This window comes from Entelurus aequoreus, linkage group LG22 (genome assembly GCF_033978785.1).
Source record: "Entelurus aequoreus isolate RoL-2023_Sb linkage group LG22, RoL_Eaeq_v1.1, whole genome shotgun sequence".
Taxonomy (NCBI): domain Eukaryota; kingdom Metazoa; phylum Chordata; class Actinopteri; order Syngnathiformes; family Syngnathidae; genus Entelurus; species Entelurus aequoreus.
The window spans coordinates 7,272,011-7,284,510 of NC_084752.1; the positions used below are offsets into that span (position 1 = coordinate 7,272,011).

The 12,500-nt window shown below is 39.2% G+C and overlaps 1 protein-coding gene and 1 long non-coding RNA gene across 2 annotated transcripts in view; one reads left to right on the forward strand and one right to left on the reverse strand.

Annotated features, from left to right (window-relative positions):
- pou4f2 (POU class 4 homeobox 2) overlaps positions 1-4,297 on the reverse strand; it is a 4,641-nt gene extending 344 nt beyond the window's left edge. Inside the window, exons 1-2 of the mRNA XM_062033432.1 lie at positions 3,552-4,297; positions 1-2,954 (exon numbers count right to left, since the gene is read on the reverse strand). The exon at positions 1-2,954 is cut by the window's left edge and continues 344 nt beyond it. Of these exons, the coding sequence (XP_061889416.1) occupies positions 1,986-2,954; positions 3,552-3,797 (1,215 nt within the window). The 5' untranslated portion in view covers positions 3,798-4,297 and the 3' untranslated portion in view covers positions 1-1,985. The remainder of the gene's footprint in view (positions 2,955-3,551) is intronic.
- The window catches only part of LOC133639695 (uncharacterized), a 142,780-nt gene that overhangs the window by 122,159 nt on the left and 8,121 nt on the right, over positions 1-12,500 (forward strand). The window lies entirely within an intron of this gene.

Genomic DNA, 12,500 nt, shown 5'->3' on the forward strand with positions numbered 1-12,500 from the left:
CCGGGCCGCATTTTAGGCACCCAACTGCAGTTCCCTAGCGAACTCAAAATATGTCTTTACTTATTTATTTATTTTTGCCTAAATGGCCAATTGTGTAATATTTTACCCACCCTTAAGTAGGCCTTCTGTGTTTTTATGCACACTTTGTATCCAAACCAATTCTGATTCTGATGTATTTTAGTCGAGTTGTTTGCTTCCAATATGACAATGTTAATAACCGCCATTTTCTCTTACCCCTTCCTCTTCAAAGTGTGTATTTAAAAGGGTAAAGGTGGTGTTGCAGGGTGTAGTGATGCGAGTATAGGTGGGGGTATACGCCTTGGCAGGCGAGCTGTTTTTCTGGCGGGCTGACATCTGGCAAGTCCCCGCTCCAGGGAGCCATCCGGGCCTCCGTAGAGCCCCTGATTAAGGCTCTAATAGAATATTAGCATTTGCTCTCAGGTAAGCTGCAATAAGCTGACAGCCCTAAATCACCTGGTGGTGCTGATGCAGAATAGAAAGAGGCCGGAAATACCCAAATAAGGAGAAAAATCTCATGCGTTGGATTGCATATTAATATTATTGTATGCTAATAGTAGGAGTGATATAGGAAGCCCAAATAAGGTTATTCCTCCTTTTTTTTCTTGTTAAAGCTGTGCATCCCACAGCTAAAGCGTTTTCCCTCCTCTTCCATTAATAAATAAACAGATGAATAAATAAAATAACAGCACATTAGCATGTCTGGGCTTCCCAAATATAACAACAAATGAAAAAAACATAATAAATTAAATGGTAAAGTTTGTTCTTTAATGAAACACATTGCAGTTCAATTGTTTAAATAAATAATATTGTTTTTTTATAAAAAATAAAAAAAAAAAAAGAAGCAAAAAACATGGCGTGTGATAAACGTTCTGAAAAACGTAACCAATATATTTTTTGGGGGGGAAAAAATCAAGGAAAAAGAAAAGAGAAGCAACGTACGTTACAGAAAGACCTCAGCTAAAACAGCAATACAGCAAAAACCTGTACGAATATATTTATGTGCATCGATGACGTATTTACATTGTTCGCTTTCTAACGAATATTAGAAAATAAATCGCAATAATAACATGACTTAATTAAACAAGGTGATTGGAACAAGCAACGACTCCTTTTTTTTCCTCAATATTTATACAAATAGATAGCGTCAGAGTAGATTGTAACATCTTTAGAGAGAAAAAAAAAACCGTGTGAATTTTTACGATTCACAATTAGATTTTTTTTTTTTTTCTCAGGCAAAACACAAAAAAAAAAAAAAAAATCAGGGGAGGAGGGGTGAGGGGGAATCCCAATAAATATGTAATGAAGTAAACATGACCTCACTCAATAAATAGTTCATAAGATGCTGCGGGCCCACGCTGGATTGTAAACGTATTGCAATAAGAACATTTCAACGAAATAAATACAAAAATGACATTTTTTTTTTCTTTCTTTTTAAACACCCACCCCGCCAACAAAAAATTGCACGTTTGGACACACAATGGAGCGTGTAAAATGAGGCGTTTTTACAGAGAGATATTTTGGCAGTCATTTATCATCATAATAATAATTGTTATTATTCCATCTCTCACATTAAGCATGAATGGAACGTCCCCTCATAAATAAACCAAGTGCTCTCAGTTGCTATTTTCTGCTCTATTTTAACTCCTGTGAAATTATTAATCATGGCTGGGGGGGAAAAAAAAACAAAAAAATACAATTTTGAAGTCTTTTTTTTTTTTTTTTTTTAAACAAGTGTCGGAAAGCGTTCGGTCCTTACTTGCTGGCAGGTTAGACTCCAACGGCTCCCTTTTTTGTTTTTGTTTTCCCCCTCTTCTTATTCACAAAGTCACGGATGATGGCGAATAGGGAGAAAAAAAAAAAGGGTGTTTTTTTTTTTTCCTGCATTTTTTTTGTTGTTTTTTTTAGTTGAAATATTAAAAAGGAAAATATATGCTACAAAGCGTCCCGGAGTCCGTGGGTGCATTTCAAACGCACGCCGAGTACTTCATGCGTTTCTGTTTCTGCCGCTGGTTGCAAAACCAGACCCGCACCACGTTCTTTTTCAGGTCCAGCTTCTCGGCGATGGCGGCGATCTTCTCCGAGGAGGGCCGCGGCTGGATGGCGAAGTAGGCCTCCAGCGAGCGCTTCTCCGGCGCGGCGATGGAGGTGCGCTTGCGCTTCTTCTCCGCGCCGTTGAAGAGCTCCGGCTTGTTGAGCTTCTCCCGGTGGGACTTCTCGGCCTCCTCCAGCCACGCCTGCAGGATGGGCTTGAGGGCGATCATGTTGTTGTGGGACAGCGTGAGCGACTCGAAGCGGCAGATGGTGCTCTGGCTGAGCGAGCCCACGCCGGGGATCTTCAGGCTGGCCAGCGCCGAGCCCACGTCCGCCTGGGTCACCCCCAGCTTGATGCGCCGCTGCTTGAAGCGCTCGGCGAAGGCCTCCAAGTCCCGCGGGTCGGCGTCCACGTCGCTCATGCCGATGTGCGTGGACAGGCCGTGGGCGTGCGCCATGTTGAGGGCCGCCTGGTGCATGTGGTTCATGCCCGCCATGTGCGCCGGGGTGGACACCACCGAGCCGTCCGGCCCGGCCATGGCGCCCAGCGCCAGGCCCGGGGTGATGTGCTCCAGCAGGTCGCCCTCCAGCCCCTGGTGCGGCTGGTGGTGGTGGTGGTGGTGGTGGTGGTGATGGTGCCCGTGCCCGTGGCCGTGGCCGTGGCCGTGGCCGCCCAGGGCGGAGGGGTGCGATATGGGCACCGAGGACGCGGAGGACGACGAGGAGGTGCACGGCAGCGTGTTCATGGTGTGGTAGGTGGCGTCCGGCTTGAAGGGGCTGTGGTGCGGCGGCGGGTGGTGGTGGTGGTGGTGGTGGTTCTTGCTCTGCGAGACGATATCCACCGCGGCGAGAGCTTCTGCCCGGGCCAGCAGACTCTCGTCCAAGCCGCCGAATATATTGCTCTGCGATTGCAAATAGAATGCGCACATTATTGTCAGCTGGGAATTGAACCCCCCTCCAATGCAATTTACAACATTTCCAGAAAGAAAGAAACAAAAAAAACAAAAAATGGAGAGAGAGGAGCACGTGGGTCATCAAAATTAATTCACCGAATTCATAAGTGGGGGGAAAAATAAACATTTTGCAGAAGAACAAAAAATATACTTTTTTTTTTTTTGCTGCTACAGAAAGGAAGAGAAGAGAGAGAGAGAGCTTGTGCAGCCCTTTGAGACACTCGTGATTTAGGGCTATATAAGTAAACATTGATTGATTGATACTCTACATCCGTACATACATACATACATACATACATACATACATACATACAAACATATATATACATACATATATATGTCTTAATTAGATTATCCAAAAAAATAGTGCTCGATACCGTGGTAGAGCGTAATATGTATGTGTGGGGAAAAAAATCTCCTGAGGATTGAGGAAAACCCCTCATGAAACAGGCCTGTAGAGATGAAATAGATTTTTTCCCCACACATATACATACATATATATGTATACATACATACATATACATCCACCCATACATACATACGTACCGGCGGGGTGGGCAGGCAGGCTCGCCTCATCGCCTCCGAGCTGCTGGTGCTGATGATGCTGCTGCCGCTGTGGCGGGAAGACGAGCAGGAGGACGGCGTGGACGACGAGGAGGAGACGGAGGAGGTCATGGTGGACGAGGCGGAGGAGGAGGCCGAGGAGTGCAGCGAGGAGTACTTGGCTTCGGCCAGGCTGGCGTGGGCCATGGCGGCGAAGGGCTGCTTGCTGCTCAGAGACATCATCATCATGTTTGCGCGCGTCGGAGCCCCGGAGTGCTCCTTTTTTTAAATTTTGGGGATGACGACGACTCCGCCTCTTCTTCTTATTATTATTCTTCTTCTTGTTGTTGTGGCTCCTCAGCTTAGGGAGCTGTGTCAGGGTCCAAAGGACGAGGAACGTCTCCGGTACCGATCAGTTAAACCGTCCCCCCGCCCCAAAAAAAAAAAAAAAAAAAAAAAAAAAAAATACCCTCTTAAAAAAAAAGTAAAAAGTTAGGATGTTGAGCCATGCAAAAGAGCACCTTTATAATACCGTCCCCTCTTAAAAAAAAAAAAAAAAAGGAAAAAAGTCCAGCGTGTGATCTTGAAAGAACGTTTTAGTTCTCTTAGGATTTTTGGTGTTGGAGTAAGTTTCCGAGCGGTGGTCTTGCATGCAGGTTAGATTCTCCTCTGCGATGCCGAATGCTGCTGGGACCCCAAGTGGTGATGCTCTGAGGCGGGGGGGCAGACTGACTCTCTTCCCCGCCCCCTTTCTCGCTCACTCTGTCTCTCTCTCTCTCTCTCTCTCCTTCACACACACACACACACACCTTCTAAAGCCCCCCCCTTCCCCTTTTTTCATGATTTATTATTCTTCATTAGGCGCACCATCAGTAGCGCCGCGGGGGGACTCTGGGCATGCGCACCAGGTGACCTCCCTCCGCTCCACAATTCAAGACTCACTCCTGGTACCCAAAGTTCTGGTCCAAAGATGCTAAAAGGCCTAAAAAAAAAAAACCCCACAATGTGCTCCTAACACAGAGAGGATCTTTGACTCGTGTTTTGCAGTAGGTCCTTTTCCACTTGTGGCCCTGATGGCAATCTCAAACAAACAGAAGATGTTTAGAACATAAGCGCAAAAAATATGACTAAAGTAGTGAAGCTGTATTTATAAATACAGGAATATGGTATTCGCATGCCTAGAATTACAGCCGGGTCAAATTAATTTCGCAAAATAATTAGCGCATGCTTGGCACTTCCGCCGGGTCAAATATGAGTCATTAAATGACTCCCGCCTCCTGGTGGTAGGGGGCGCTAGTGATCCTTCTTGCGACTGCTGGTACTGCAGAAGACCTGTGCTGCAGAAGAAGAAGACACGCAGCAAGAGTGCGCAGCCATTGTTTTGACCATGGAGGATTACATATCTAAAATAAAACAGTTTTCTAAACTGGACTTTCAATCCAAGCAGGAGGTAATACTTAAAAGGAAGATCTCCATCGAGACAGAGAGACTTTTAAAACTGAAGAAAGATAAGGAAGACTTCTATATCGATGCTTTTCTTCAAAAGGAGCTGGCATGGACTCATTTATACCTAAAGGTAAGACCATGATAACGTTTTTTTTTAATTAAATGTGCTTTTCATGATAAGGTAAGCGCCGGATTTAAAAAAAAAAAAAAGTTTTATTTATTTATTTTTTCATAAAGAAATACAATCGTGTGTGCTTACGGACTGTATCCCTGCAGACTGTATTGATCTATATTGATATATGATGTATATATTGTGTTTTTTATGTTGATTTAATTTTAAAAAAAAAAATATATATATATATATATATATATATATTTTTTTTTTTTAATTTCTTGCGCGGCCCGGTACCAATCGGCCCGGTGGTTGGGGACCACTGATATAGAGAATCTTTGACTTGTGTTTTGCAATACAGGTCCTTATAAACAGCAACCTGTCATATAGAAGATCTTTGAACTGTGGTTTGCAATTCGTACTTAAAACAGCAACTTGTCATATAGAGGATCTTTGTCTTGTGTTTTGCAGTATAGGTCCTTAAAAACAGCAACCTGTCATATAGGAGATCTTTGACTTGTGTTTTGCAATTGGTCCTTAAAAACAGCAATCTGTCATATAGAGGATCGTCGACTTGTGTTTTGCAGTATAGGTCCTTAAAAACAGCAATCTGTCATATAGAGCAGTGGTCCCCAACCTTTTTGTAGCTGCGGACCGGTCAACGCTTGAAAATTTGTCCCACGGACCGGGGGGTATTTTATAATTCTTTTTTAAATTGTATTTTTTTTTTTTTGTCATAAAGAAATACAATCATGTGTGCTTACGAACTGTATCCCTGCAGACTGTATTGATCTATATTGATATATAATGTATATATTGTGTTTTTTATGTTGATTTAATATATATATATATATATATATATATATATATATATATATATATATATATATATATATATATATATATATATATATATATATATATATATATATATATTATTTATTTTTTTATTTAATTTTTTTTAATTTCTTGTGCGGTAACAATCGGTCCACGGGGGACCACTGATATAGCGGAACTTTGACTTGTGTTTTGCAGTATCGGTCCTTAAAAACATCAATCTGTCATATAGAAGATCTTTGACTTGTGTTTTGCAATTGGTCCTTAAAACAGCAACCTGTCATATAGAGGACATTTGAATTGTGTTTTGCAGTATAGGTCAGAGGTGGGACCAAGTCATTGCTTTGCAAGTCACAAGTAAGTCTCAAGTCTTTGCCCTCAAGTCTCGAGTCAAGTCCCGAGTCAAGACAGGCAAGTCCCGAGTCAAGTCCAAAGTCAAGACTGGAAAGTCTCAAGTCAAGTCACAAGTCCTGCATTTTGAGTTTCGAGTCCTTTCAAGTCCTTTTAACCACAGACTAATATTTTTACACAGATTGTGTATGCTTTTAAACCGCTGTATTTATTTATTAAAACAAGTGCATTTGAAACAGCAGGAAAAAAAATAGTACTGACATTGCAATTCATAATAGCACTATTAACCAGTCATTTTAATAGTTTAAACAATTTTAAACATTTAACTCATTCCTTTACAGAATAAACACATTTGCAAAAACAAGTGCAACTGTACTTATTTGTACAAAAGTGTTAACATTGTATTTCCATGGCATATTGCATTGTAACTAGTTCCACAGCAGTTTCTATTCTGTTCTTACCTTATCTCATTGATCTCATCTCATACTGTATGTGTGTTTATGTGTGCGTACACATGAAAAACATAACAAATACATGAACACAACAATGAACAGAGTTGTACTTTTTAGATGTCAGGGCCCTATGCAATATGTACACATATTCTTAATATAGTATACATTTTAACTGACCTTTATTTGACTATGTTTGTCTTTTTGTAGGTGGCTAAAATATGCGGTGCTGCTGACCGCCGTCTAACGTTATGTTACTGTGTGTGATACAATGACTAACGTAACGTTATGTGTAGGTACCTCATGCAACCCTGCTTAAAAAAATCACTTGACAAAAAGTATGAATAAGGAAGCAATCTGCAGTGGACGCAACATATTGCTGTGTTTGAAATGATGTTATAACCATAGACATCTTATAAGTAGACGCAGTATTGGTTGCTGTGACGCGAGCAAATTGCATCTTGAAGTGGTGATGAGGAGCCGGCGAGCAGCCTAAACTGACAGTTGACAGGTAGGAAACAAAGATGCCGGGCTGGTGTTCAGCGTTTTCCTGCTCAAATGAGCGGACTGTTGAAAATAGGAATCGGGGGATTACTTTTCACAAGTAAGATTTAACATTAATGTACTTTTGGTTGTATTTTATGAAAATAACATTTAACACAGAGTTAAGAAGGAGCAAAGATCTTCAATATTTGTATGTGAAAATCACAAACAAATCTTCTGGGGGAGGATGACGCCCCTACAGGGGTTTGGTTTACAAACTTTCAGCCCCCCCTAAAACAAAATTCACCAGCCGCCACTGATTATGATGCATTCTCATTTTAGGCAAAATATAAGACAATACTTTCTTAACAGTATAATTGTAACCAGGAATAAGTCTTCAAGTAACAATATTCAAATACTAACATTGTTGGGTAAGACAGCATTTGGTTTTATTCTGAATCCAGTGAAACAGATTGGTGGTTTTAGCTGATATAAAGACTTTCAGGTGTTTATATATGTTTAAGTATTTGGCAGACGCTTTTATCCAAAGCGACATACATAAAAAATACATATATAACAATCACTGTAAACATTATCATTTAAGGGAAGAATGTAATACAAAATATCAATACAAAGTGTCAAGACAGAATAAACTCTCTGCTGCTGCAGCAACAGAGATACGGTCTATAAGATATATAGATATCTAATGTATTCATACATTGTTTATGTAGGATATACGCATGTATACATAACGTAATTATATTGTTTCTTTAACTTAAAAATAGCTGACCGTTTTTTTCCCCCTTCTCTGGGTTTATATTCCCAGTTTTGATCTCGGACGTCTGGTCACTTATAGCATATAAGAATATTCTATTACTGTTAAGCAAACTATGAATAATAAAACATGTGTCCGTTATCATAGCTACACGTATGACAAAAAAGCGCGTGAAAATGAGTGGTATTCAGTGAGGTAAAATGAATTAAATGCGCTGACAGTTCATTGCTCCTGCCAAATGAATTGCACTGAGTGGAGCGGATCACCACTCCAAGATGGCGGCCCCGCGTCTCGTCTGCGCCAGTAAGCAGTAGCCCTCGATGCTGCGTCTACTTATAAGATGTCTATGGTTATGACGTTAGCAGTGAGTTTACAGCCTCACTGATTTAACTACACAGCAAATAAAAGTCATGTTACTTAGCCAATAAACGTTAGCTTACATTCAAAACTTACCCTTCTTTGTGCAACTTCAAATGTCGAACGAAGTTGGAAGTTGTTGCGTCTCCGTCTGTAATATTCGAACTGCGTGATTTGCATACGGCAATTCGTTTTTTGTTGACCAAGTCGTAGTTTTTATACCCGAACGAAACCAACTTTGGTATAAATCTTTCTCACTGGCGCGTTGTTTGACAACTCTTGTTCATTGGTTGTCCTGCAATTTGATTGGATGAATGCTGTGTGATGAAAACAATGTAGATCTAATTTGATTGGCTGTTGTACTGAGAGCACACACGCTGACACGCAGCACACACGCTGATAGACATACACGTACAAAATGAAAGCTACGGAGCGCTCCCAAATAACTTTTTAAACTTTAGGTTTTGGGGAAAGTAGCAAGTCATGTCAAGTCAAAAGGCTCAAGTCCAAGTGAAGTCACAAGTCATTGATGTTAAAGTCTAAGTCGAGTTGCAAGTCTCTTTACATTTTGTCAAGTCGAGTCTAAAGTCATCAAATTCATGACTCGAGTCTGACTCGAGTCCAAGTCATGTGACTCGAGTCCACACCTCTGGTATAGGTCCTTAAAAACAGCAATCTGTCATTTATAGGATTTTTGACTTGTGTTTTGGAGTATAGGTCCTTAAAAACAGCAATCGGTCATATAGATGATCTTTGACTTGTGTTTTGCAATTGGTCCTTAAAAACAGCAACCTGTCATATAGAAGATCTTTGACTTGTGTTTTGCAATTGGTCCTTAAAACAGTAATCTGTCATATCGAATATCTTTGACTTCTGTTTTGCAGTATAGGTCCTTAAAAACAGCAATCTGTCATTTAGACAATCTTTGACTTGTGTTTTGCAATTGGTCCTTAAAAACAGCAACTTATCATATAGATGATCTTTGACTTGTGTTTTGCAATTGGTCCTTAAAAACAGCAACCTGTCATATAGACTAGAGGACATTTGAATTGTGTTTTGCAATATAGGTCCTTAAAAACATCAATCTGTCATATAAAGGATCTTTGACTTTTGTTTTGCAGTATAGGTCCTTAAAAACAGCAATCTGTCATATAGAGGATCTTTGACTTGTGTTTTGCAGTATAAGTCCTTAAAAACAGCAATCTGTCTTATAGATGATCTTTGACTGCATGGTGTTTCGCAATACAGGACCTTAAAAACATCAATCTGTCATATAGAAGATATTTGACTTGTGTTTTGCAATTGGTCCTCAAAAACAGCAACCTGACGTATACAGGACATTTGAATTGTGTTTTGCAGTATAGGTCCTTAAAAACATCAATCTGTCATATAAAGGATCTTTGACTTGTGTTTTGCAGTATAGGTCCTTAAAAACAGCAATCTGTCATATAAAGGTTCTTTGACTTGTGTTTTGCAGTATAGGTCCTTAAAAACAGCAATCTGTCATATCGAAGATCTTTGACTTGTGTTTTGCAGTATAAGTCCTTAAAAACAGCAATATGTCATATCGAAGATCTTTGACTTGTGTTTTGCAGTATAAGTCCTTAAAAACAGCAATATGTCATTTAGAAGATCTTTGACTTGTGTTTTGCTATTGGTCCTTAAAACAGTAATCTGTCATATTGAAGATCTTTGACTTGTGTTTTGCAGTATAAGTCCTTAAAAACAGCAATCTGTCATTTAGAAGATCTTTGACTTGTGTTTTGCTATTGGTCCTTAAAACAGTAATCTGTCATATCGAAGATCTTTGACTTGTGTTTTGCAGTATAGGTCCTTAAAAACAGCAATCTGTCATGTAGAAGATCTTTGACTTGTGTTTTGCAATTGGTCCTTAAAAACAGCAACCTGTCATATGGAGGACATTTGAATTGTGTTTTGCAGTGTAGGTCCTTAAAAACAGCAATCTGTCATATAAAGGATCTTTGACTTGTGTTTCGCAGTACAGGTCCTTAAAAACAACAATCTGTCATATAGTGGATCTTTGACTTGTGTTTCGCAATATAGGACCTTAAAAACAGCAACTTGTCATATAAATGATCTTTGACTTGTGTTTCGCAATATCGGTCCTTAAAAACAGCAACCGGTCATATAGAGGATCTTTGACTTGTGTTTCACAATATAGGACCTTAAAAACAGCAACCTGTCATATAAATGATCTTTGACTTGTGTTTCGCAATATCGGTCCTTAAAAACAGCAACCGGTCATATAGAGGATCTTTGACTTGTGTTTCGCAATATAGGACCTTAAAAACAGCAACCTGTCATATAAATGATCTTTGACTTGTGTTTCGCAATATAGGTCCTTAAAAACAGCAATCTGTCATATAGAGGATCTTTGACTTGTGTTTCGCATTATGGGTCCTTAAAAACAGCAATCTGTCGAGAAAAATAACTCAAAAAGTTATGGGCATATTTAAATGAAAGTTTCAGCAAATGTTGAGGAATGGGTTATCTGATTAGATTTAGCTAGATAAAGAACATGTGGATACTTGCACAATTTAACATGTCAGAAAAGGAGTAGGAAGAAGCACAGCGTATTTAATGCTACATCTTCTCCATACTAATATTTTTGCTTAACATGTTGAAATGTAACAACGTTCCCTATTCCAATTATTAAATTATTTAACATATTAGGAAAAGCTGCATATTATTTTTGCTATATCGGAGATGAAAAAGCAAACAATAAAATACAACAAGGTTGAAATTTGCCAATAAATATTGTATCAGAGGTTTTAATAACAAACCTTTAAAAAAACATCAATATTTAATTGCAAATTATGGTATAATAAATAGGTTGACATTAGATCATTAACTATCACTATGTTCAGTTAATCATAACAAACACACACTTGTAATTTCTCCTACACACGATCATAACACACACTTGTAATGTATCCTACTCACAATACACACTTGTAATGTCTCCAACATGCAATAATAACACACTCTTGTCATTTCTCCTACACACAATCATAACACACGCGAGTCCTCTTATACACTTGCATTTTCTCTTACACGCAATCATAACGCACACTTGTAATTCATCCTACAACAAAATGACAAGACTTGTAATTTCTTCAACACACAATCACAACACACACTTGTAATTTCTCCTACACAGCGATGACACGCACTTGTAGATTCTCCACACACAGTGATAATCATTTTAAAATCTCACGTGGTTTTGGCCCCACCACCACGTTGTGATTGTGTACATTGGAGCAGGTGACAAACTAGATCCGCCTCCTCAAACAACCTCAGGAAAAGGTTTGTTGCGGTTTACCTGACACATGAAATGTGACGGATCGGGGGGGAGTGCACTACCCATTTTAGCCGCCAGACGGCAGTAGAGTGTTGAATGTCTTGAAATGTGTTTTGTGACAATTCCAACTGTAACCACAGTGTCAGTGGCTATGTAGAGTGGCGCTTTCCCCTCTTCCTCTCACGCGAGATCCTCCCAGGAACGGGGCCCTATGAACCCCTTCTCTACTGTATTTTCTTCGGACACACAATCATAATAAAGACTTGTTATTTCTCCAACACACCAACTTAATAAAGACTTGTAATTTCTCGGAAACACAATCATAATGAAGACTTGTAATTTCTCCAACAAACAATCATAATAAAGGCTTGAAACTTACCCAACACACAATCATAATAATGACTTGTAATTTGTCTGAGACACAATCATAATAAAGACTTGCAACTTCTCCAACACAAAATCATAGTAAAGACTTGAAATTTCTCCCACACACAATCATAATAAAGACTTGACATTTCTCCAACACACAATCATAATTAAGACTTGTAATTTCTCCAACACACAATCATAATAAAGACTTGTAATTTTTACAACACACAATCATAATAAAGACTTGAAACTTCTCCAACACACAATCATAATAAAGACTTGTAATTTGTCCAACAAAAAATCATAATTAAGACTTGAAACTTCTCCAACACAAAATCATAGTAAAGACTTGAAATTTCTCCCACACATAATCATAATAAAGACTTGAAATTTCTCCAACACACAATCATAATTAAGACTTGAAATTTCTCCAACACACAATCATAATTAA